We start from the raw sequence: 25,950 nt of genomic DNA, 5'->3' as shown, positions 1-25,950 counted from the left end.
GCTCCTTGATTAAAAATACTTCCCTTACCTCCCATGTAATTCTCTAATAAAGCACCCTGTTTATCCCCCTCATAACATTACAGTCTATACCTCACTTGTTGATTAGTTTTTTGACTGCCCCCCTCACTAGAACATGGGCAAGGACCTTAGCTGCCTGGTGTGCCATGATGCCCAGAGGGCAAGCTGTCATTGAACGAATGCACAAAGCCAGTCTTCGCACTCTGTTGCAGATACCTTTTGCTTCCTTCCACCTCTGTGATGCCACATATGCTACCTTCAGCCTGCAACATACTCTCCCCTCAACCTATTCTTCACCAACTATTATCCTTTCACTTCCTTCAAAATGTAATGTAAGACTCATTCCTTCCCAGGACTTCCCTGGTGGTCTAGTGGCTAAGACTCTGAGCTCCCAATGCAGGGGGCTCAGGTTTGACCTTGGTCAGGGAACTAGATCCCACATGCTGCAGCTAAGCATTTGCTTGGAGCAACTAAAGATGCCACATGCTGCAACAAAGATCGAAGATCCCACATATCACAACTAAGACCTGGAGCAGCCAAATAAATAATAACTATTGCAGGAGACTTGAGTTAGATCTCTGGGTCAGGAAGATCCCCTGGAGAAGGAAATGGCAACCCACTCCAGTATTCTTACCTGGGAAATCCCATGGACAGAGGAACCTGGCCAGGCTACAGCCCATGGGGTCGCAGAGTCAGACACAACTTAGTGACTAAACCACCACCACCATATAAAAAAAGACTCATTTTTTTTGTATACTTTAAATCACTGATTTCACTAAATGAATCAATTATGGAGCCCCTTGGTAATCTTGTTAATGGCTGCTGCTATATTATCATGCCCTTGCTTGTATTTGCTTTGTAATTATAGTCATTTCATATGTGTAGGTATGTTTTGTTGCTGAAGACTAGAAGTTACTCCTGGGTCAATATTGCATCACATATCTTTATAATCCTCCTAAAGTACTTAGCCCAGTTTGGTGGTGCCCATTGCAAACACTAAAGCAGAAAAGCAGAACGTTTCCTTCATACCTCTGGGAAAATACAAGAAGTTGGAAATTTGTTTTAGGAACAGTACTAGAGTTTTAAAAATATTTCTTTACAGCTTTCAGAAGTTTTTAAAAAGTTGTTCACCTCAAGGAAAATCAAGAGTAACTAACATCAACTATTCACTCTCGGTTAAGAATCTGTTAAACTCACCTGTCACCTCTAAACTCACCTGATGCGAAGAACTGATTTCTTGGAAAAGACCCTGATCTGGGAAAGATTGAAGGCAGAAGGGGATGACAGAGGATGAGATGGTTGGATGGCATCACTGACTCGATAGACATGAGTTTGAGCAAGCTCTGGGAGTTGGTGATGAACAGGGACGCCTGGCAAGCTGCAGTCCATGGGGTCGCAATTGACTGAGTCGGACAAAACTGAGGGACTGAACTGAACTGAAACCCTAACTGATTGGACTACAGATGAGATTTTCTTGTGTGTATTAACTTCTCTTCTCCATAAAACACAGTCTGCCTCAGTGGCTGGAAAAATGAATTATTTTGATATATTTCAATAGGACAAGTTTAAAGATTTTGAGAGTTTAAAGATTTTGGCCAGTATATATATAGCAATAGTTTTCTAACTCAAATTAGTAATAAATGACCAACACATAATTTTTCTTTGGAAAATAAATTTAATAGGGAAAAATACTTCCAACATACTGAAAGTCTTTCTGTGTGTGTATAAATTAACAACTTAATATTAGATATTGCTTTTTAATGCATAGATAGGCTATTCAAAAGATACAATTACATAAACTTGACATAGAATCCCCAAGGTGGAATAAACCTAAAATTTGATTTTAAAAAAATCTAGTAGACATGATTAGCCCAAAGTGCTTTTTTAGCTACATTGTCGGTCTGTGTGTGTGTCAAATGTTCTGTTTGATCCTTTCTAGGCAACTGGGACATGCTGTGAGAATAAGTTGACTAAATAATTTATTTTCTGGGTAGGCTTGCAAAGCAAGTTAAAAAGGCAGAGAATTCAGGACATTTGAACTATACATGACTAACTGAAAGAAGGTCTTCTAGGGCATAACAAAGCAGTCATGGTATAAACTACCTTCTAGAAACACAAGAAGGCTTCAAATTTAAATAAAGAAGGCTGGATCTACTATGACGGTGGTAACTTTTAAATGTTAAATGTTTTCATTTAGTTTCTGGTAAGGCATAATTTACATCATAGTGCGTGCACTCTGAAGACAGCCAGGATTGTGAGTTCTAGAATGACTGGATTGGGAAGTCTCAAGTGAATCTGGGTGAAACTAGGCTGCCATGGGTTAGTGTAAGCTGTGAGCCTGTGGCGGAGCTCCAGCATGCTGTCTGCCCAGTCACTTCAACAGCACGTTGCTCTGAGGGGTCATGGCCAGGCCCTTTCTTTGGTGTTGCATACACTGACTATTTGATGCTTTTGAACTGTGGTGTTGGAGAAGACTCTTGAGAGTCCCTTGGACTGCAAGGAGATCAAACCAGTCAATCCTAAAGAGAATGAGTCCTGGATATTCATTGGAAGGACTGATGTTGAAGCTGAAGTTCCAATACTTTGGCCACCTGATGCAAAGACCTGATGCTGGGAAAGACTGAAGGCGAGAGGAGAAGGGGATGACAGAGGATGAGATGGCTGGATGGCATCATCGACTTGATGGCCATGAGTTTGAGCAAGCTCTGGGAGTTGGTGATGGACAGGGAAGCCTGGCGTGCTGCAGTCCATGGGGTCGCAAAGAGTTGGACACGACTGAGTGACTATTTATATCCAGAGTGTAAACTGTACATTTCATTACTGCTAGTTTTTGTTATAAAATCACGGTGGTGCAGGTGTTCACAGGGCCATCACTCTGGAGCTCAGGTGTGGCCAAAACTTCTCATTTCCAAGAGCAGCAGACAGGAGCACCCTCTCGTCACTCCATGCGTGCACAATTCTGAGGCTCTGTTCCTCTCTGATTGCAACACGCCTTCAATCAGTGCACCTCTAGTTCCATTCAGTTTTAAAGAGTTGGTTTTTTAGACTTTAGTTGTCCAGTTTTGAAGAACTTATTTAATTCCCGTAACTCCTGGGGCTTTAAACTCTGATCCACCCCTGGGGTCAATTTATAGCTCAGAGGAGACATGATGTAACCATTTTGGTAAAGACAGATTCTCTTGCAGAACTCAAAGGTGCCAAACATAACTCCAAAATATGGAACTATCTGTAGAGAAAAAAAATGAAAATCATGTGAAAATCTTAAAACATCAATGCATCTGCAATCAATTTGGATCAGGGTAAACTGAGATAAAGGCTGTAAACAATACAACATGGTCATTCTTTTTGGAATCAGGGAAGATGGAAAAATGCAAGCCGGCCCAGTGAGGATTAGGGAGAGGAGTGGCAGAGCCATTGAAAGGCCTGCCCCGGGGAAGCCTGGGTGTGGGTTGATATGCATGTAGACAACCTAACACTGCCTGTCAACATACACTTGCCTTTTTGTGGCCATGCCATGCATGGTTTGTGGGATCTTAGTTCCCTGACCAAGGATTGAACTCAGCAGTGAAAATGCTCAGTCCTAACCACTGGACAGCTGGGAAATTCCTAACATAATCTTGTCTTGATTAGAATCATTTCTATGCCCACTAGTGCAAGGTTAGTCCACAGTTCTTAACCATTTTTTTTTAAGTCATGGAGTTCTTTTGGAAAATGGTGAAAGTTACAGATCCTTTCCTCAGAGAGACGCACAGATGCCCATATGGACACATTTTTTCATACAATTTTAGGATAGGGGGTTACAGTCCTTTTAGGAGTCTATGAACCTCCCTGTTGGGAAGCTTGACACTAAATGCTTAGCTCCTCTGGGATGGGATATCAGATGCCCCAAAACTGCACAGGGTCCCCACTCTTCAGGGCTGACAGCCAGCCTGCATTCACAGGCTCTGTGCTAGAGGAGGTGTTTCCAGGCAAACTAGAGGGAGTGGTAAAGGTGTAGAAAAGGGTGGCAGTGGCAGAGGCGGACAAGTGGGAGACTGACCATTCCTCTCACCTTCAGTAGGTTGGCTGCCAATCCATTCCAGAGCCCCAGGACCCCTTGGGCTTTCACTATCTGCCGGAAGCAGTCCACTGCTCCTGAGAAATGGACATCCACTCCTCCACCATGGGGAAGGTAGGGGCTCTGAGCCTGGTAGGAAAGAGAAGATGGGATGAGGTGATTTAGTCACTGGGAAATAATGGTTTTGTCAAGCAGCCAAGGTCTCAAGATTCAATGTCCTGGCCAAGATGATGAAGAATGGCCGCCACAGGACTCTATCTTTTCTGTAGGCTTAGAATGAGTATTAGTGTGCAGGAAAGCCATGACGCCCTATTCACATGTTTGGGGCTATTGTTCTTGGAAGGAAGCAGCTATTCTGGACTGACTCCACTTCATACTTAGCACTGCCTCTCAATCTATACCCTCTGGACATGGTAGACACCTCTCAGGCCTTTAATCTTTTTTTTTTTTTTTCATTTTCATTTGTCTTCTTTATTAGCTATAAGGATTTAACACATATGCTATACTCACAAACAGCTGCAAGCTGCCAAGGATACTGTTTTACATTAAACGGGTTGTAACAGAGACTTTAATCTTTTTTAAATGCCTTCTGTTTCCTTGTCGTAACTGATCCCTCCTCTGTGAAGCCCTCAAGTGGGGGCTGCTCATTTCCCCACCTCACAGATGTCCTGGGATGGGTAGTAGAGGGAAGGGCATTCTTCCAGCTCCTGCTTTCTGTTCCCAGACTCTGGCCACTCTCATGTCAAAAGCTCTCAGCTGGGGCTGGTGGCACTAAACCACACTCGTTGCTGTTTTCAGTGACTGGCCTCCTGGCCACTCTTCTACACTCACTGAGGCCTGTGACACCTAGTAGCTCCCCCTCTTCCACACTTACCACCATCATAGGGAACTTTAGCATCTACAGTCATCCCATCTCAGACCTTGTTTCTAGACATAGGCATCAGTGATCCTCACCTTGACACTCCTTTGACCACCCACTCCTTTGGTTACCCCATGGATTTCATCACCACTCCCAGTACCATTCTGGCTGACCACCAAAATGCCCCATCTCTGAAAGTAATTTTTTGTCCCTTAACAAAATAATTTTATGATCAAATGAAAGAACTTTTCAATATACCATCTACAGGCAGAATTGACACCACTCATCCAGTGTGAGGGGGACAGCCCTTTATAGCTGGCTTTCAGAAATGATGACACATTTACATCAAGCTATGCACCTACTTTGGTTCATTTCTGAGATGTCTAGTTGAGGTCAATATAGCATTTTATTATGATGGAACCAAGCTTTTCCATGTGGGAGAAGCAATAGAGTATATGAGTCAGAGAAGCATAAACCCTGGAGTCAAACAGGTTGGGTTCTAGTCCATGGCTACTCCACTTACTGGTCATGTGACCCTGAGTAACTCATCTAATCTTGTCAAGCCTCAGTTTCCTTATTTAGAAAATAGGAATAGTATCTGCTGTGAGAATGAATGAGATGTGCATGCAAAGTACTGGTGTCAGGCACATGGAAAGGATCAATAAATATGAGCTGAAAGTGAAAGTGTTAGTTGCTCAGTCATGTCCAAATCTCTACAGCCTTATGGACTATAGCCTGCTGGGCTCCTCTGTCCATGGAATTCTCCAGGCAAAAATACTGGAGTGGGTTGCCATTTCCTTTTCCAGGGGATCTTCCCAACCCAGGGATTGAACACGTGTCTCATGCACTGCAGGCAGATTATTTACCATCTGAACCACTGGGGAAGTCCTGCTATGATTATTCTGTACAAAGTATTCTAAATATCAGTGAAACCCCTAACCTGACTTATGAGTCCTCTGTCTCCACTTCAGAACTGCTTGGACCAGTGTCCTCATCCATCCTGCTCCCCCGCTCTCCGATGCCTATTAACCATAATCAGTTGGATCACTAACTGATCTAGTCACAAGCCCTCTCCCTTGTCTCCCATGCTATTAGTTCCCTGTTGGCTTCAGGGTCCTCCTTTTCTTGTCCTCCCAGCCCTTCTTTTTGTTCCTCGTCTTAAAATCCTTGCCCTTCGTCCTTCAGCTGATCTCCATCCCCCCTCCCCACCAACCTCTTCTCTGCACCAAGCTGCTGAACATGAATCCACAAAAGGACAGATCGAATCCACAAAAGGACAGATCGGCACTAGTGAGGCTTTGAGGTCTCTAGCCTCTGTGGGCCATCATACTGCAGGGCGAGCTCTGGAAGCATCATTTCCCATTCCTCCCAGTGGCTCTTCCCAACCTCACCACACACAACGCCCTGCACACCACACCATGTCCTCCGTCCCAGACGGAGTTTGTGTTATGCTGCAGTTTGTGGGGAAAACAGATCATCTTTCCTTCCTACTGGTGCCCTGGATCTCACACCTTTGAATTCTTTTTGGCCACCTTTCTCAAGAGACCTGATTTCCTCCCTTAGCAAATGAATAAACTCAAGTCCCTCCCATATGAAAAAACTCCTTCCTCCAATCTTTGTCTTTTAGACTCTGCCCAATCTCGCGTTCCCCAAGTAACATACAGTAAAATTACCTTGTTTGGGTGTAGTTAGTTACATGAGCATAGACACATGTATAGATGGGCTTCCCTGGTGGCTCAGTGATAAAGAATCTGCGTGTCAGTGCAGGAGACGCAGGTTCAATCCCTGAGTCAGATCCTCTGGAGGAGGAAATGGCAACCCACTCCAATATTCTTGCCTGGTAAATTCCATGGAGAGAGGAGCCTGGTAGGGTACAGTCCATGGGGTTGGAAGAGTCAGACACGACTGAGGACTGAGCATACATGGACGCACATGTGTAGATCTGTGTGACCACCCCTGTAATCAGGATATAGAACTGCTCCATTAGCCCCCAGGATTTTCCTGCTCCTTTATGATCACAGTCACCCCCACCCTAACCCAGGGCAACCACTGATCTGTTCTGTTCCTATAGTTTTGCTCCCTGAGAATGTCATATAAATGGAAATATAGAGCTTGTAACTGTTTTGAGATGGGCTTCTTTCACTCAGCATGATGCCTTTAAGAGTCATCCATGTTGTGTTCATCAATAGTTATTTTTTTTTAAACTGCTGAGTCATATTCCATTGTGCGGATGTATCATAATTTGCTTATCCATCTAGCTGTGGATGGACATGTCTTTCCCTTTCCATCTGCACTTCTTGAAATAGCTGTCTACTCTGGCTGACTCCACTTCCTTTCTTCCTACCTCCCCACTCTACCCACCTATTCTGCCATCTGTCTCGATTACCCTGCTGAACTGATTGTGGCCAGGCCTGTCTCCTTTCCTTGCTCTTTCATAGTTGGTATAATTACTTCTTTTCTTTATTGGTTGCTCCTACCCCCAACTAGAATTTCAGCTCTGTAGGAAAGGGATTTCTGTTCTCCATCAAGGCAAAGGGTGAACTTTGGGGTTAGGCCTTCCCCTTGAGGTATGATAACAACCAAGCACAGACCAGAGTATGAGAAAAGGAATGTGAAATGCCTAGAGTTACAGGAGCCAAAAATGGTCAGGGGTCTTTGGCCAATGTCTTTAAAGTGTTCATCTTAGCACTATTCCGACATGGCCTCTTTTCCTTCCTACCCCGTTGAGAAAGAACTGCAGTCAAAGAGATATTAAAGCCTCCTTTCCCTTAGAAAGAATCAGCCTAATTGCAAGGCTTGAAGCACCTCCTGCTACTGGAAGATTGAGATATTAAAAAGAGGAGATTGTGCTCATGTAGGAAATTAACTGTCTTATTCTGTTATGAGATAATATTATTGATTTATCTTCTGCTGGTTTCCAGTAAAATAGCAAAAAGCCCCCAGTCATGAGTCAAGGTAATAATTTTGCAACCTGGGGTCCCTTACCACCACTAAAATAAAAAAACACTAACCAAGTTACATGAATTATATAACGGGTTCAGTTATAGTCAATTTGTGATGAATCAGGGGCCATCTATGGTCAATCTTGGGACCTTAACAATCTTTTAGATGTCTTTCCTTCACTCCACCTTCAGTGTGGACTATTGCAATGGACTATTGCAGCAGCATCCTTAGTAGTCTCTTCGGGACAGAAAAAGTTTGAGACTTCTTGCCTTCTGTCTCTATAGAGCAGCCAGAGTGATTAAAAAAAAAATCTTTTTACTCACCTGCTTAAAATATTTTAATGACTTTATTAAAGCCACTGAGAATAAATATAAAATTTTCACTGCTGTCTGTAAGCTGTAGTGGTAATATTGTAATAAATATTTAACAACTGGTTCTGTGGGTGGAGGAAGCCCTGAGTTGTAGCATTTCTTCATTTCAATGTTGTAAATACTCCCACCATGGCAGATTGCAGGCTACCAACTGTGAGGTCAACCAGCACCCAAATTTGCTGCAATTTAATAATCAGCTCTCTTGAGCTGGTAGGAGATGGCTGAACACATGACGCGAAGGCTCAGGCTCTGCATGACCTGCCCCAGTACATATTTTCAGTTTCATCTTGTGCCACTACACTTCAACTGCACTGGCCTTCTTCCTGTTCTCCAGCCCCCTCTCTCCTTTGAGCCAGAGGATCATGTAACCGACTATCTACTTGACATCTCTCCAGTTAAATGTCTAATAAACACCACAAACTGTATATGTATTTTGACCTCTTTGCTCAGGCCCCAAATTGGAGTTACCCTTAAGTTCTCTTCACCCCTCATGTATACCACTCAAAACTCATCAGATACTGTCACTGCTTTGCTTCAAAACCTTCACCAACCCCCAATTTTCCAAAGGAAAACTTCCAGAAGGAGTGTTTTCCAAAGAAAACTTAACAGAATTCAATACTCTCTACAATTTGGCCCCCACCTATCTTCCCAGCATCATTTCCCAATATCACCCCATGATGGGTTAGCTTCATGTGTCAACTTGGCTAGGCCATGGTCAATACCCAGATATTTGGTTAAATACCAGTTGGGATGTTACTGTAAAGGTATTTTGTAGATGTGATTAACATTTAAGTCACTAGACTTTGTTAATTTGATAAATTAGGAGTTTGGGATTAATATATACACATTACTGTATATAAAATAAACAACAAAGACCTACTGCATAGCACAGAGAACTATACTCAATATTTTGTAATAACCTATGATAAAAAAGAATCTGAAAAATAATACAAATATGTGTGTGTGTGTGTGTGTGTGTATATATATAACTGAATCACTTTGCTGTACAGCTGAAACTAACACAACATTGTAAATCAACTATACTTCAATTTAAAAAAATCACTAGGCTTTTGGGTAAAGCAAATTACCCTTCATAATGTGGGCAGACCTCATCTAATTAGTTGAAGGCCTTTAGAGGGAAAAAGACTGATCGAGGTGCCCTGAGAAACAGTGAATTCTGCCTGCAGTCCACCTTTGGACTTGAACTGAAACATCTCCAGTCTTTTCTTTTCCTGTTTTGTGCTCCCTTAGGTACTAGTTAGACCTCTGCTGTGGGTCAGGCTACCTGGTATAAGTTATCTGGATGCAATCTCTGGGCTGGCAGTCAGCAAGCTCATGGGATCAGACACTAGGCAGTCCTCACTGTCCCAGCTCTTCAGGGTCTAATACCCTTCATTGCACATACCAGGCACTAATCAAATGTCAAACAAAATTCCCCTCAATGTCAGTGTCACTAGTAGCTTTCTCCAGTACAACTGTTTACCTGTGACCAGGCTCAAATAAGCCACATGTATGGCCAGGAAATAAAACAATGGCCAATATTTACAGAGTTATAGGTGTCAGGCATTACACTGAGCACTTGACATGGACTAGCTCATTTAATCTTCACAGAAGCCTCATGAAATAGGCAGTATTATCTTACTAACCCTGTTTTATGGATGGCAAAATGGAGCCCAAGAAAAGAGAAATTTTCAAAATCAGACTGCTTGAAACAAGTATCAACTTGAATCTGGGTCAGATTGAAGCTCTACCCCACTAAGCTACACTATTTCCAGTTAGATTACTACCTCAGCCCTCTGCAAACCTGTTACCACATATCAACCTTGAATATGGGTGCCACAGCACACACGCTGAATGAATTCTTTATGCTAGGACTGGAGCTCATGGTGGTGGTGTTGAGTCACTCAGTCGTGTCCGGCTCTTTGTGACCCTATGGACTGCAGTGTGCCAAGCTTCCCTGTCCTTCACTATCTCCTGGAGTTTGCTCATGGTGTGGTATGAATAAATGCTTCTACAAGGGTCACACTAAACAGATACCCAGAAAATGGATAACCAACAATGTCCTATTGTATAGTATATGGAACTCTGCTCAATATTATGTGGCAGCTTTGATGAGAGAGGAGTTTGGGGGAGAATGGATACATGTACATGTATGGCTGAGTCCCTTTGGTGTGCACCTGAAACTATCACAATATCATTAATCAGCTCTACTCCAATACAAAATAAAAACTTTTTTAATTAAAAAAAAAAAAAACAAATAGACACCCAGATTGCAAAAGCAAAATCATATTGCTGGTTGCCCCCTGGACTGAATGTCTGTGTGTCCCCAAAGTTCATATATTGGATCCCTAATCCCTACTGTGATGGTACTTAGAGGTGGCAGGTGATTAGGTTATGAGGGTGGAGCCCTCATCAATGGGATTAGTGCTCTTATAAGGGGACACACAATGTCCTCTCACTCCACCATGGGAGAAGACAGCAAGAAACTGGCTATTTGCAAACCAGGAAGTGGCTTCTCACCAGATACCAAACCTGCTGGCACCTTGATCTTGGACTTCCCAGTCTCTAGAACCATGAGACATAAGTGCTTGTCAAGTCACCTAATCTATAGTATTTCTGTTATAGCAGCTCGGACTAAGATATCCCCAGAGAAAGAAGGAATGGTATGGCCATATAGCCATGCTTCTCAACCTTTAGCTACATATTAGACTAAACATGGAAGCTTTTCAAAACCATCAATGATTGGGATCACCCCTGGAGACTGATTTAACTGACTTGGGGTGAGGTCTGGACATCAGCATTTTTGGCAAACTCCCCACATGAGTCTGATAGGCAGACAGGTTGAGTTTCACTGGTGTGGGCCCTTCATAGCACACAGTAGCTAAGGCTAAGACCTGAGCCCACCCCCCTGCTGCTGATAGTGAGAGTGCCTGGGCAGTGAGAGCACATGGGCACTGAGGCCAGACTGCTTAGATTGAGACCTCAGTTTGCCACTCACTAACCCTGGGACTTTGAGCAAATGCCTTGACCTACCCGAGCCTCAATTTCCTCATCTGTAAAATGGGATAATAATAATAATGCCTATCTTATAGGATTGTTGTCAAGATTAAATGAAATACATGTAAAGTGCTTAGAACAGCATTTGACAAATAGTAACGACCATTATCATTACTATAGAGTATTTCAGCTTGGAGAATAGGGAATTCCCTGGCAATCCAGTGGTTAGGACTCTGTGATTTTACTGCCAAGAGCTCAGGTTCGGTCCCTGGTTGGGGAACTAAGATGCCACAAGTTGTGCGGCATGGCCAAAACAGAAACCCCCCCAAACCTAAAAAGCCCCCCAAAATACCCAAACAACAGCAGCAGCAACAACAACAACAACAAAAACCAAAAAACCTCCCAAAGCTTGGAGAAGAGACAAGTATACTGAAGACTAAACCAACCCAGGAGCCTAGAATGCTAGACTGCCATTTGCCCAAACTGTATTTTACTACTAAAGAGATACAAAGCATATCAGGTTATTAGCCACAAGGCCCTGAACTTAAATTCTCCCTCCATACAAACCCAGGTGACTATCCTGTAGTGTCAAGTTCAGATCTGCCAGAATGGACATGCAGTGTTCTACAGCAGACATCACTTGAGAAAGCTGAGTCCTAGATCTGGCTCTGCCACCATTTGCATCGCCTTGACCAAGTTCTTGAATTCCTTGAACCTTCCTTTCCTCACATGTCAGGTTAAGGAGGCTGGAACTAAATGACCTTGAAGGCTCTTTCTTGCTCCTCTAATCCATGCTGCTGGTCCTACTCCACACTCCTTCCTGCCCCTAGGACTTCAAATCTGTGCTTCCCTTTGCCTAGCTAAGTCTTTCTCACCGATGAGACTAAACATTACTTCTGCAGGGAAGTCTTCCCAGACCTCCAGCCTAAGTCAGGAGCCCAGTAAACACTTTTGGTCACCCGGTACTTCTCTTTCATGGCATGTAATACAGTTTGTAATGATCTAGTGTATAGTGCTTCCCTGGTGGCTCAGATGGTAAAGAATCTGCCTGCAATGTGGGAGACCTGGGTCCGATCCCTGAGTTGGGAAGATCCCTTGGAGAAGGAAATGGCAACCCATTCCAGTATTCTTGCCTGGAGAATCCAATAGACAGAGGAGCCTGGAGACCTACAGTTCATGGGGTTGCAAAGAGTTAGACATGACTGAGCAACTAACATTTTCACTTTCAGTGTATAATTATTTCTTTCATGTCTCCCCACCCCCCATACCTCATAGACTAAATACCATGAGGGCAGTGACTATGTCTATCTTGTTTATGGTTTTGTTCCCAAAGGCTACCAATATGCTCAGTGCCCAGAATGTGCTTAATACATATTGAAGGAAAGAAGGATTGGATTTGCAGTCAATGGAAATGATAGGTAAACACTTCAAAGCAATGTGCTTGATTGTTTCTGTGATAAACTCCCCAGAGGTCTTCTACCAGAGGCAATGTTTTAGGTTTTTTATTCTTTCCATGAGTACTGAAATAATTAAATAATACTTGTGAAGATGTAAACTCATATTCCCTTGATTAGAGCAATCCTAATTCTAGGAATCTATCCTACAGATACATTTGCCCATGTGGGAAATGATGTATGTTACAAGGATTTTTGTTGCGGCATTGTTAATAACAGCAGCAAACTGGAAATAATCTGAATGTCTATCAAAGAGATAGTACATCATACTATGGAACACTATGTCACCATTTAAAAGTATGTGGCAGTTAAATCTGGACTGATAAGGTGCCATCTCCAAGATACATTTTAGGTGGAAAAAAAAACAGTGTAGAAGAGATATATGCATGCTGCTGATTTTCTAAAAACAAAAAGAATATAAATACGCATGTTTATGTATATCTTTGGATAGACCATCTTTGGAATGACTAGGTAAAAAACTGGAAACAATAGGGTTTTCTCTGCAGAGAACTGGAGGGGCCAAGGGACAAAGGTTGGGGAACACTAACTTTTTAATGGACACTATTTGTGCCTCTTGGGATTTTTGTTTCAAATGTGTATGTTCCCTATGCAAAAGGTAGAATGTTAATTGTAAAAGAGCATTAATCAAGACAATAAGAAGATAAACCACAGGCTAGGAGAATATCGGCAAAAGTCATATCTGATAAGGGACCGTTATCCAAACCATAGAAAGAACTCTTAAAACTCAACAATAAGAAACAACCCAATTACCACTACACATTAACTAGAATGGCCACAATCCAGAACACCGAGGGCAACAGATACTGGTGAGGATGTGGGACAACAGTAACTCTCATTCATTACTGGTGGGCATGCACAATGGTACAGTCACTCTGGAAGTCAGTTTGGTGGTTTCTTACAAAACTAAATATACTCATAGCATAAGAGCCAGCGATTGTGCTGATTAGATATTGGTTATTTACTTAAAGGAGGTTAAAAATCTATGCCCTCACAAAAACCTGCACATAGTTGTTTAAAGCAGCTTTATTCTTCATTTCCAAAGCTTAGAAGCAACAAGATGTCCTTCAGTGTGTGAATGAATAAATGATCTAGTATCAGGCAATGAAATATTATTAAACTGAGAAAGGTATGGGTTACCAAGCCATGAAAAGAGACAGAGGATATTTAAGACGTCATTATACATTTGCATAAATCCATAGAATGGACAACACCAAGAGTGAACCCTAAGGTAAACTTTGAACTTTGGGTGATTATGTTGTGTCACGGTAGGTATCAGTTGTAACAAGTGTTCCACTCTGGTGGGGGATGTTGATACTGGGGGAGGCTGTGCCTGTGTGGAAGCAGAGGGTCTGTAGAAAATCTCTGTATCTTCCTCTCCATTTTGCTGTAAACTAAAACTGCTCTAAAAAACCCAAAGTCTTCATTAAAAAAAAGAGTATTTAAAAGGAGAGACAGAGGAAAGAATACACAAAAAAAGAAGAAAAGAGTCTGCTAGTTGGCGCGAACAGGAGCTCATAACCTTTCACTTGTTATTTGGAAACAACTTCTAACTTCTGCAGTAATATAGGACACAACCTGAAGACCATACCATCCAGTTTCCAAGCTGTCTGAGAATGTATATTCGTGGAAGGCAGTTGGGCTAAGAGGCTTCTGTTTGTTAGCAAATCCCGAGGAGTGAAACAAGCCAAAAAAAAAAAAAAAAAACAATGGTATTAAAGTAAAAGGGCCTTTATGTCTTGTGAGCCACATGGCTCAAGTTTCTCTTGGCAGAGCTAGGTCCCCCCAAATTGTCCTCATACAGCTGAGAAACACCCTGGCTCCTTGGGCGGGGGGGTGGGGGGGTGTCCACGCAAGCGGGTATAGGCAGCTGCTCCCGGCTTGGCAGGCCTACAAGCCATCCCCCATAATGACCCACTCGGAAAGCCCACAGTGACATGGGGACAGTGAGGAAATGGACAGCAGGCTAGTATTTTGCTTGGGAAGAGAAGAGAAATAGTTCCCATGTACCAGCTGGGGGTGGAGGTGGGGAAATCAAAAGTGCAGCTGGACCAGACTCGAGAAAGCAATTGAGATGCAGGCATGGGAGCAGCGGAGGGAGGCCGTGGGAGTGTGTGCAGGGCAGAGCCAACTTTTAGTGTCACCTTCTAAAATTTTGTTTTTATTTTTTGGCCACACCCCACAGCTTGTGGAATCTTAATTTCCTGACCAGGGATTGAACCTGGGCCCTTGGCAGTGAAAGCACCAAGTCCTAACCACTGGACCATCAGGGGTGTCCCCAGTGTCATCTTGACAGGGAGTGAGACTGCGTAGGAAGCTTGCAGGAAAAGATTTGGCAGATGCCAGTTTTCAGCAGGCTGGGAATATACAGACACATGCAGTAGCTGCACCCAGTGGCCTCTGGGTAAACACCTGTTAAATTAACCCAACAAATGAATGATCCACTCCACTACCATCACTTCTCACCATTATCTATAGAGATGGGAAGATCTTTTGAGGTCTTGCGATGCTAGCTCATTTGTGTGTTTATAGTGATCATAGAAAACACATAAACACACCTGGCCTGGCTTTTGTAGCTCTAATCAGGCCTTTGATGCCTGAGTAGATTCTGAAGAGATGCTTCAAGAATAAAAATAGTACCTTAGCTTTATTGAGTATTTATCATGTGTCTGGCTCTGTGTCTGCATTAACCCCATTCAGTCTTCTCCACAGGAATATGAACCAGGCACTAGGCTTCTCCCCGTGTTTTTTTTTTTTTTTTTTTAAGATTTTTAAAAATTTATTAATTTTTTTAGTTTTATAAATGTTGAATTTTTTTCCCAATTATTTTTATTAGTTGGAGGCTAATTACTTTACAATATTGTAGTGGTTTTTGCCATACATTGACATGAATCAGCCATGGATTTACATGTGTTCCCCATCCTGATCCCCCCTCCCACCTCCCTCCCCATCCCATCCCTCTGGGTCATCCCAGTGCACCAGCCCTGAGCACTTGTCTCATGAATCCAACCTGGACTGGCGATCCCCATGTTTTACAGAGGAGGAAAGATGAGGTTCAGAGAGGCGATGTGGTTTACCCAAGTTCACACAAAGAGTAAGGGGCAGGGCTGGCATCTAAAGCCCACACTCTGGACCACAGAGCTAGTCTGCCAATGAAAGCTTTAAGATAAACACAGCTATCAAAAGCAAATGAGCAGGGGAACTTCCCTGGTAGCTCAGTGGTAAAGAATCTGTCTGCCAATGCAGGAGACACAGGTTTGATCCAGGAGGATCCCACATGCCGTGGGGCTTAGAAGCCTGTGCGCCCCCAACTATTGAGTCTGTGCTCTAGAGTGTGAGAGCTGCAACTAAAGAAAAAAAAAGCCCACGCAACAACAGAGACCCAGCACAGCCAAAAACAAGTAAATTATTAAAAAACAAACAACCACCTCCCCTAACAAATGAACCTGGTGTTCCAGTGGTTAAGACTCCCAATTCAGGAGGCATGGTTTCAATCCCTGGTGGGGGACTAAGATCCCATATGCCACATGGCGTGGCCAAAAACAAACAAACAAACAACAAAAAAAGAGACAAACAAACCTCCAAAACAAATGAATAACATCTATGTGAGGGAAAGGAGGTAAAAACTGGTGCTGCATTTCTAAAGCTGGCTTGATGCCAGCAGAGGGATTCACAAACCCCAGTGTGCATCTCCCCCTGACAGCGGGGCCTACAGATGAGTGCTCACAGCTGTGGGCCTTTCCTGGGACTCCCCTCCCTTCCCTGTCTCTCTTCACCCCAACCCTGGAGGCAGGGGGAAGGGGAGCTCCCGTTTTAGCTGCTGTTATTGTCCAACTGGAACTCAAAGAAGTCTGCTTAGTAGAGGCTGGCCATTTCGATTCCCAGACTTTATCTCTTGGAAGGAACAAGACAGTGCAGGTCAGGAGGAAAGGGCAGAGAGATTTTACAATGAGTGGAATTAGGAAGGCTCCTCCCTGCAGCCCCTGCCCCCCCCGCCGCCCCCACCCCATGCCTGCCCTATAGGGGATAGTCTTGTTTCCATGATCAACAACTGCCATCCCTAAAGTATTTAGGGCACTCTACACCTTTGGAAAAAACAAAGGGGAGACTTCTTTCCTTACACCTTAATGATGATATTCAAACAAAGCCACCTGGCTTGAGGGATGTCCAGACCTCTACCAGGATCCGAAAAATGTCCTTTTTTCCCCCCCTCAGAATGCCAAGGCAATGCTACTGACTGAGGCAGAAGCAGTCAGTTCCCAAAGGGCCCAGCCCCCAAAGCAAAATGATGGCAAGATGCAGTGAACTCAAGGTAACGTTCCCATCCTCTCCCATGACCCCGAGAGCTGAGAACCCAGCAGTGTTTGTATTTCTGGACCAGCGGGTGAGTTAACTGTGCTGAGGAAACAGAACTCTAGTCCTCCTGAGACTAGATGCCATGTCAATCAAGAAATGCTGAACTAGGCAGGACACCTGAAACTCATGTAGCACTTCCTGGCAGGTGTGATGAGAATAATCTACACTCTCTCATGCTGGGGCTTTGCACCTGCTCTGCCATGGGCTCGGTGAGCTGCTGGGGTTTTCTTCCCAGTCTGTCTGAGCGGCATGGCCAGTCTGAGGCGGCCAAAGGTCCATGGCTGCTGAATGTTCTCTGCTCCTCATTTCAATCTGCCGGTTTCAAGCCTTTCGTTGTCAGGCTGCCAGCGACCAAAGAAAGCCAGGGCGCCTGGTTTTCCAAAGATTTTTTTTCCCCTTCCAACTGAGTTAACCATTCCTTGGCCAAAGCCACTCTTGTGCCCGTTTCTGAGCTTGCGTGCTGTTTATTTTTTATTTTTCCAACTGAGGCCCAGCGTTCCCAAATCTCAAGATTAGATTTCATTCTCTGTCATCTTGAACTAAAAAAAAATGTAACTGATTACTTAGCATCTAGGAACAAGCCTCTGGAGCCCTGGTGAATAAAGCATGGGCCTGAAGGAAAGACCTGATTTCCTAGCCCCCGAGCCACTTGGTAGCTAAGTGAATGCTGGGCAAGTAACTTACCCTCTCTGTGCCTCATGCCTCATTTCCTCACCTAGAAACTAGGGATACTAACTATACTTACTTAATAGGGTGGATGAAGAGGATGGAATGGGATGATACACAGCCTGGTCCACATTACAAGATGAATAAATGGTAGTTATGATCACCTTATTGTCATTTCTTATTTCCAGGGGAAGACTTCCCTGTGGTTACCTCCTCCAGACATATTTTGTCCCCATCCTTATGCCAGATCTAGATCTGTTCCTTCATATCACGTTTACTGAAATCAACATGCAAGTACAAACACTATGATGCTGATTCATCAAGCACAAAGTGGTGGGAGGCTGTTGTGAAGAGAGGGTGTCCATCAAGACTGTTTTTCTCTGTCCTTTTAGCTTATTTACTTATCTTGAAATGGTGACAGGTGTTGGAGCTGAAATACACAGAACAGGAGAGCTAAGGCTGGGGGTGGGAGATAGTGCGTGATCAGAGCAAGGATTGCAGGCAGTTTGAGGCAGGGGACAAAGCTGATGTTTCCCTAGGTTAGCAGGCAGGAAAAGGCAGGCTGTTCTTACCTTCACACAGGGCAGGGATGAGCACACAGGCTTGGGGCTCACCCAGCAGCAGCTGAGGTTCAATTCTGTACTCACAAGGCAGTGGGAACTCAGAAGCCAGCCCTGAACTTTATTCATTTTAAAACAAGTATCAAGTGCCTGCAATATGAGGTTATGTGCTATGGGGACAAACAGATGTGTAAGACACACGTCTCAAAGGCAAGGAGCTCAGTCTGGAAGGAATCATGAACACAGAAGATTATGACACAAGGAAGCATGTGACATGGGCCTGCAAGCTATAGAGAGGAAGCTATGGGCAGTCAGAACCGGGAACCTCTTTCCTCTTGAGAAGGTGAGAGAAAGTTTCAGGAGGGAAGGGTGGAGGCGTGCAGCAATGGTGGAGAGATGGTAGAAGGTGGGGTACGTGGAGAAATGCTATGGAAACTAAACCAGCTGGACCAGAGTGTACACACAGGCTAAGTGTATTATTTAAAAGGGGTTGAAAAGTGAAAATCAAATTGTTAGTTGCTCAGTTGTGTCTGAATCTGCAACCCCATGGATGGTAGCCTGTCAGGTTCCTCTGTCCATGGGATTCTCCAGGCAAGAATACTGAGATGGGTTGCCATTTTCTTCTCCAGGGGATCTTTCCCACCCAGCAATTGAACCCAGGTCTCCTACATTGGCAGGCAGATTCTTTACCATCTGAACCACCAGGGAAGCCCTAAGAATGGATGGAGTGGGTAGCCATTTCCTTCTCCAGGAGATCTTGCCAGCCCAGGGATCGAACCTGGGTCTCCCCTATCACAGGCAGATTTTTTTTTTTTTTTTTACCATCTGAGCCACCAGGGAAGCCACTAAAAGGGGCTGTTCAACCATAAAGCTTCTGGAACAAAATATGCCCTTGGGGGTGGGGGTAGTGACAGTGAAGACAGCATCTGTAGTTATTGACAGAGCACACTTTTAGTTAACTTGGATTTTCCTACCCCCCAATGCCCTCCAAAGTGGTTTGGAACACCCTCATTTGTGGTTTTACAGAGGCAAAACACCTGTCTTGATCTATCACAATAGGACCGCTGTTTGAGGGGTAGGAAAGTGAACTCATTTATCAAATGAAATCAACAGATATGTGCTGTTTTAAGTCAAAAGAGTGCTTCCCAGGTGACTCAGCAGTAAAGAATCCACCTGCCAATGCAGGAGATACAGATTCGATCCCTGGGTTGGGAATATCACCTGGAGTAGGAAATGGCAACCCACTCTAGTGTTCTTGCCTGGAAAATCCCAAGGGCAAAAAGAGCCTGGTGGGCTACAGTCCATAGGGTCACCAAAGAGTTGGACATGAGTTAGCGACTAAACAACTTGAGAAGAGCCAGCCACCATGAGGCACATCTCAGGTGAGATGGAGGTGGATGCTCCAGGCAGAGGTGACAGGAATGTGAAATACACTTATTCTTCAGGGGGATGGAGGAGAGGGGTTAAGGAGATCATTTTGATTGAACTGGAGGCTGGAACAGGCAGAGGTTTAAAAAAAAAAGTCCTGTTTTGTTTAGCTCAGGCAAAATCTGACAACTTGTATTTGCCAACGTTGAAAGATTGGGGGATCTCACAAGAAAATCGGGATTTTAGGCTCCCTTGAAAAATGGGCCCACATTTCTAAATGGCATCTACCATTTGGAGAAGGGGAACTCACTGTAGCCTCCACTGGCCCACTTTGTTCCGTGCTGCGATTCGTATTTAGATGCTGATCACATTTTGTAAGCACAGTGCAGTTAGCTCTCCAGAATGCTTCTGAAAGCCAGGACGGCTCAGAGTGCATTTGCAAGCTTATTCTTTAGGAGGTGAGTGTTACGTTATTCGGGTTTCCCTACTTTCTCTTTTTTCCGTTACCTCCAAGTTCTTGCCAGCATCTGATTGTGCAACTCCTGATAGAGGGGGCCTCGGTGCAACGAGGGTGGCGAAGTTGGTAAGGGTGGCCTGCTGGGCCAAGCGGCCCAGCCTTTATTCTCAGGGCAATAATGGACATGACAAAGGCAGATCTTAAGAAAATTCATCTGGCAGAAGCCCATAGGCTGGGCTGGAGGAGGCGGAAATGAATATTGATCCTGGTGATGCAAGTTACTCAGTTACTGAGTGTGTGGACTTGGGCGGGCTACGGAACGTCTTAGTGCCTCACTTTTCTCCTCTGTAAAATGGGCTTGATAAGAATAGTACCAACCTGGCAGGTCTGTTGCCAGGATTAAAATGAAATAATGAGCATACAGCATGTAGCACAGTGCCTGGTTGGTACATCAGTGCCCAATGCTTATGATCATTTTTAGAATGAATCCTGAGATCAATTGGAAGATTACTGCAGTAGTTGATGTATGAGCTGGTAAGGTCCCAGAGGAGGGAAGGGACAGTGACAAAGACCAACACGGGAGTGTTAGGAATGAAGACCCAACTGGGTTCAAGGCTGACTGGGGGAGGGGGAAGAGAGACAACTTCTGGGTCTGCAGCCTGGGTAAGTGGGGAATGACCACACTGAAATGGAGAACCCTGGGAAGACAGTTTCAGGAGAGGGAGAGGTCAGTTTGATACATACTTCAAGGTGACCTGGAGAGGTGTCGGCCAAACGGCAGTGTCCAGCTAAGCGATGAGAAGTGCAGGAGCAGGGCTGGGGAAATATGGCTCAGGGCTGAGGATGTGGGTTATGAACATGAGGAACCCAGAGAGGGGAGAGGCACCCTGGAGGGAATGGATGAAGCTCTGTGCCCAGTTCAGCATCTCGGTTTGAACAGCTGGGGCCTCTCTTGACCCAGAGACAGTGCATATTCTGCTCAGTCAGCTGTGCCACTTGGATACCACCTTTGTCCTTCATCTTATGTGCTTTTAGTTCAAATGCTGACCGGGCCTAATCCTGCTTGCCTTGTGAGCCCTGATGGGGTCAAAGTCCCCTGTGCAGAAAGTGACAGGCTAACACTTGGTTTTATGTTTGATGAAATGAAGATGCCTAATATGGACTGTAGGGAGGGGGGGAGGTCAGGCAGAATTGTGGGGGACCCAGCTTGTGGCTGGCGCCTTCCTCCTGATCTTCTCAGAAGGCCCACCGTGTTCCAAAGCTCCACCTTCTCAGCTGCTCCCTGGATTTTCCCAGCAGTTCTCTCTCTCTTTTTCCACATAAACTGTTCAGAGAACCATTTGCTCAGGACTCCCCGGTCCTCATGGAGGCAAATCAATCTCCATCTACTTGTTTCCCTTCTACTTGTTCTCTCAATATACTAAGTGCTGTCAGCCTCTTCAGTCCCAAGCTCTGGGTTAGGTGTGAGAGAGACAACGGTGGCAAGGCTGGGTGGTGTACCTGGAAGAGCTTGAGTTGAAATGTGCTGAAGTGTGGCCAAGGGCATTTCAGGCACAGTGGTCTTGGGGGCCACGAGGGCACACAAGGTGGGGGGCACCTCATTGTATGTGTGCACAGGGCTGACTCACCCCCTTCCCACCAGCAGCCATCCCATCAGAACATGCACATGCATAATTTTATTTACCTCTCCAGTCTCTAGCATGCCAGCCAGGAGCCAGGGTAAGAGAAAGAAAAAGGAATAAAATGAGTGTAAGCACGGTGAAGGAAGGGCTCAGCTGGTTAAACAAGACTTCTGATTACTGTCATTAGTGCTCAAAAGACTTCCAACCCGACGTGGCATTAAACAGACAGATTGTGTGTGTATGTGTGTGTCTGGATAAAGCATATATATTAGAAGAACGAGACCTTCAGACAAAGTGGCCAGTCAGTGTGGGGGTGAGGAAATTTCCTGTCCAGCTGGTTATCTAATGGACACCTGACGTTGATTTGCTTCCTGATAGACAGTGTAAGGAGGAAAGCCAATGGAATGGAAATGTTACCATTAAGTGTGCTCGGGTCAGAGGAGCCTGGCTGCCCTGCAAAGCTCTCTCCTTATACATTCAGCTGGCAAACCTTGCCTGCTCCCCAGGGGGAGGTGGGGGGAGACTTAGGAATACTCTCTCTTCTTGGAGAAGTTGGATTGAGTACTTTGCAGGAACAAACAACCGCAATAGAATTTAGGGCTAGCCTGTTGTTTCTAGGTTCCTTATTCTCCAAACTGAAGATGTATTCTGAGCTGGGATCAGGAGGTTGTAAGCTGGACAGTGATCACCAGCGGCAAGGCTTCCATACCCTCAGGTAGTGCTTAGTTACGCTCCGTTACTGCAGCGACATCTAATGGTCAGAGAAAGCAATGCATATTTGCATTTAAAAGCAGCCTGTGGTTCTGCCTCGGGAGGTTAAATTTTTTTTAAAGTAGGTTGTCATATATGGAATTTAGAAAGATGGTAATGATGACCCTATACACGACACAGCAAGAGAGACACAGATATAAAGAACAGAATTTTGGACTCTGTGGGAGAAGGCGAGGGTGGGATGATTTGAGAGAATAGCATTGAAACATGTATATGACCATATGTGAAACAGATCGCCAGTCCAGGTTGGATGCATGAGACAAGTGCTCAGGGCTGGTGCACTGGGATGACCCAGAGGGATGGGGTGGGGAGGGAGGTGGGAGGGGGGATCGGGATGGGGAACACATGTAAATCCATGGCTGATTCGTGTCAATGTATGGCAAAAACCACTACAATATTGTAAAGTAATTAGCCTCCAATCAAAATAAATTAATTTAAAAAATAATGTAGGTTGGACAGGGTATTATTGTTTATTGTTGTTGCTGGTTAGTCGCTAAGTCGTGTCAAACTCTTTTACAATCCCATGGACTGTAGCCCACCAGGCTCCCCTGCCCTGTCCATGAGATTTCCCAGGCAAGAATACTAGAGCAGGTTATCATTTCCTTTTCCAGGGTATCTTCCAGATCCAGGAATTGAATCCGTGTCTCCTGCACTGCAGGTGGTCAGGGAAGCCCCATTATTGCTTATTAACTCCTGTAAAATAACATTTTGACTGCAACCCTAAGAATTCACTTCCTGAATCTTTAGATGACATTTTTATGTTGTCATTCATAACTGGATGTTAATCATATTTTATGAAAACCAAGCAATTGCCTCTTTGAATTTTTTTTTTACAACCATCACGACTTTGCACTATTTTAAAGCTTCTTGTTGGAGCTCTGTGTATGCATTATGAAGAAGGTTTCTATCGAAGGGAAAAGATGGTCAAATTTTCCTCCAAATACCCACTTCTGGGCTTCCCTGGTGGCTCATGGTAAAGAATCCACCTGCCAATACAGCACATGAGGGTTCAATCCCTGAGTTGGGAAGATCCCCTGGAGAAGGAAATGGCAAACCACTTCTTGCCTGGAAAATCCCATGGACAGAGGAGCCTGGCGGGCTACAGTCCATGGGGTCACAAAGAGTCAGACACGACTTAGCGACTAAATGACAACAACCCACCTCCACTATATAGTAAATTGCTGTGGTAAGTATATATTCTAGAGTAGAAGGTGGTGGTGGCTAGATTTCCCCATAAGAGGTCACTGTTCTAGCTCTTGGGTGAAGAAAGGAATGCTAAAAGTTTACAAAGAAGATTGAAACCTCTATTCCCATATTTAGATGTCATTGAATTTCATCTGAAACCCTTTGTGATACTGTGATTTATAATAAGAAATATATACTTGATCTTCGTCCCCATTTCTGGCACAGAGCTCCTATAATATTACCTTGACATTTCCTAAGTGATGAGAGCAATAAAGGTGCCTTGGTATTCATAACAAACCCCTTTCAGTCACACCTGAGTTTATGTTAATACAGTGACTTTTGGAAAGCATTGAAATGGATGGAGTCCGCTTGCCAGTAATCCAGTGAATAAACTAGTTTCCTGAGTTGTGTGAGCCACTCTAGCAAGTTAATCAGATTCAAGGACGGGGCTGTGTGAACCTCTAATTTATACTTCAGAAGCTCAGGTAACAACCTAGATTTGAGATTGAGAGGGTAACAGGCAGGAAGGCCAGGGGTCTCCAAATGGAGGAAATAGGCTGCAAATGTCAGACATTTTTCTCTCTCTTAAGCGGCAGGAGGAAGCGAACTAGCAACTAGCGATAGTTTTTTCCTTCTCTATACAAATTTAAAAGGAGGTTTCTCTTAAAATACTGTGTTGCCATAATGACACCTGGTTTCACCTGAAGCTAACTATTCTCAAACCTTGAGTTAACCAATAGTTTTCTTATGGAAATATTTGTCTTAAGCTATGTTAATGTGCTATGCATTTACCCCAGACTCTTATCTTCTGCCAAATGGCTCAGAACGTACTTGACAAACCAGTATGTTAAACTCAGATATTGTTCCCCTAATCTATGTAAACGAAACTATTTGTATGGTAATCTGCCCTTCTACAAGATTCAAGTCAATCATTTTATGGCCTGGGATGAATCATCTGGTGCCAAGATTATCCCCAAATACAATTTATGGATGAGGGGCCTGGTGCCATTCTGAGTTTTAAGACATTCCTTTCTTTTCATTAACAGACTGCTAGTGACTATATAACATCCAGCTGAATACTAGCAGGGGGGGTACTGTTTCTGCCCCCTTCTGATGCCTATGTCAGAAGCTTTCTCTATCTCCTTTATACTTTAATAAAACTTTATTACACAAAAGCTCTGAGTGATCCAGCCTCGTCTCTGGCCCCGGATTGAATTTGTCTCCTCTGGAGGCCAAGAATTCTGGCGTCTTATTGTTCAGCAACAACCTTTCAAGATCGGCATCTGAAGTGGGGGGTGGTCTTGTGGGACTGAGCCCTTAACCCAAGGAATCTGATGCTGTCTCTGAGAGTGTCTGAGTTGAGTAGAATTGTAGGACTCCCATGTGCCACTGGAGACTTGCTTGGTATGCGGGAAAAAGACCCACACACTGGAGTTGGTCCTAGAATCTAACCCCTTTTCACTGACTACCCCAAACCCTGGGTTTCCCAGGTGGTACTAGTGGTAAAGAATCTGCACACTGATGCAGGAGACACGAGAGACATGGGTTCAATCCCTGGGTCAGGAAGATTTCCTGGAGAAGGGAATGGCACCCCACTCTAGTATTCTTGCCTGGATAATTCCATGGACAGAGGAGCCTAGAGGGCTACAGTCCATGGGGTCTCAAAGAATCAGACACGACTGAGTGACTGAGCACACACATCCTAACCTCTAGGTCCTGGGTTTGGGAAGGCTTGCTCTAGGGACGAAGTGAGGTCACGAAACCTTGAACTCTGCATAAGGAACACTAAATTGTAAGAGGTTCCAGAAAGTGCTGGGTAGATGCCTCTGGCTTTACTATTTCAAAAAGTGATCCTCAAAGCATGGAAGCCAGTGATATAAGCAGCCTTAGTCTCATCCATCTTTTGATGGCCAACCAGCGAGAGCCCATTTTCACTCCTGACAGGAAAAGAAATTCTGAGGGCCAGGATATTAAAAAAATGAGTAAAAAGCTTGTAGTATACCATACTTCTTTACCACTCAACTTCACCCTGGATTTTTTAAAGAAGCTATCTTTTTTAGAAAGACCATACTTTGGCCACCTGATGTGAAGAACGGACTCATTGGAAAAGACCCCGATGCTGGGAAAGATTGAAGGCAGGAGGAGAAGGGGACGACAGAGGATGAGATGGTTGGATGGCATCGCTGACTCAATGGACATGAGTCTGAGCAAGCTCCAGGAGTTGGTGATGGACAGGGAAGCCTGGTGT

General features: G+C 44.3%; 1 protein-coding gene and 1 non-coding gene across 2 annotated transcripts in view; both read right to left on the bottom strand.

The window, feature by feature from the left end:
- Nucleotides 1-1,219: 1,219 nt before the first annotated feature.
- SLC25A43 (solute carrier family 25 member 43) overlaps nucleotides 1,220-25,950 on the bottom strand; it is a 41,742-nt gene continuing 17,011 nt past the window's right edge. Inside the window, exons 4-5 of the mRNA XM_061136277.1 lie at nucleotides 4,070-4,204; nucleotides 1,220-3,244 (exon numbers count right to left, since the gene is read on the bottom strand). Coding sequence (XP_060992260.1) covers nucleotides 3,044-3,244; nucleotides 4,070-4,204 — 336 coding nt within the window. The 3' untranslated portion in view covers nucleotides 1,220-3,043. The remainder of the gene's footprint in view (nucleotides 3,245-4,069; nucleotides 4,205-25,950) is intronic.
- On the bottom strand, nucleotides 14,918-14,990 carry TRNAE-UUC (transfer RNA glutamic acid (anticodon UUC)). The gene has a single exon. It is a non-coding gene; the product is annotated as a tRNA-Glu (tRNA).

This window comes from Dama dama, chromosome X (genome assembly GCF_033118175.1).
Source record: "Dama dama isolate Ldn47 chromosome X, ASM3311817v1, whole genome shotgun sequence".
Classification (NCBI taxonomy): Eukaryota; Metazoa; Chordata; class Mammalia; order Artiodactyla; family Cervidae; genus Dama; species Dama dama.
This window is presented reverse-complemented; position numbering and strand designations above follow the sequence as displayed.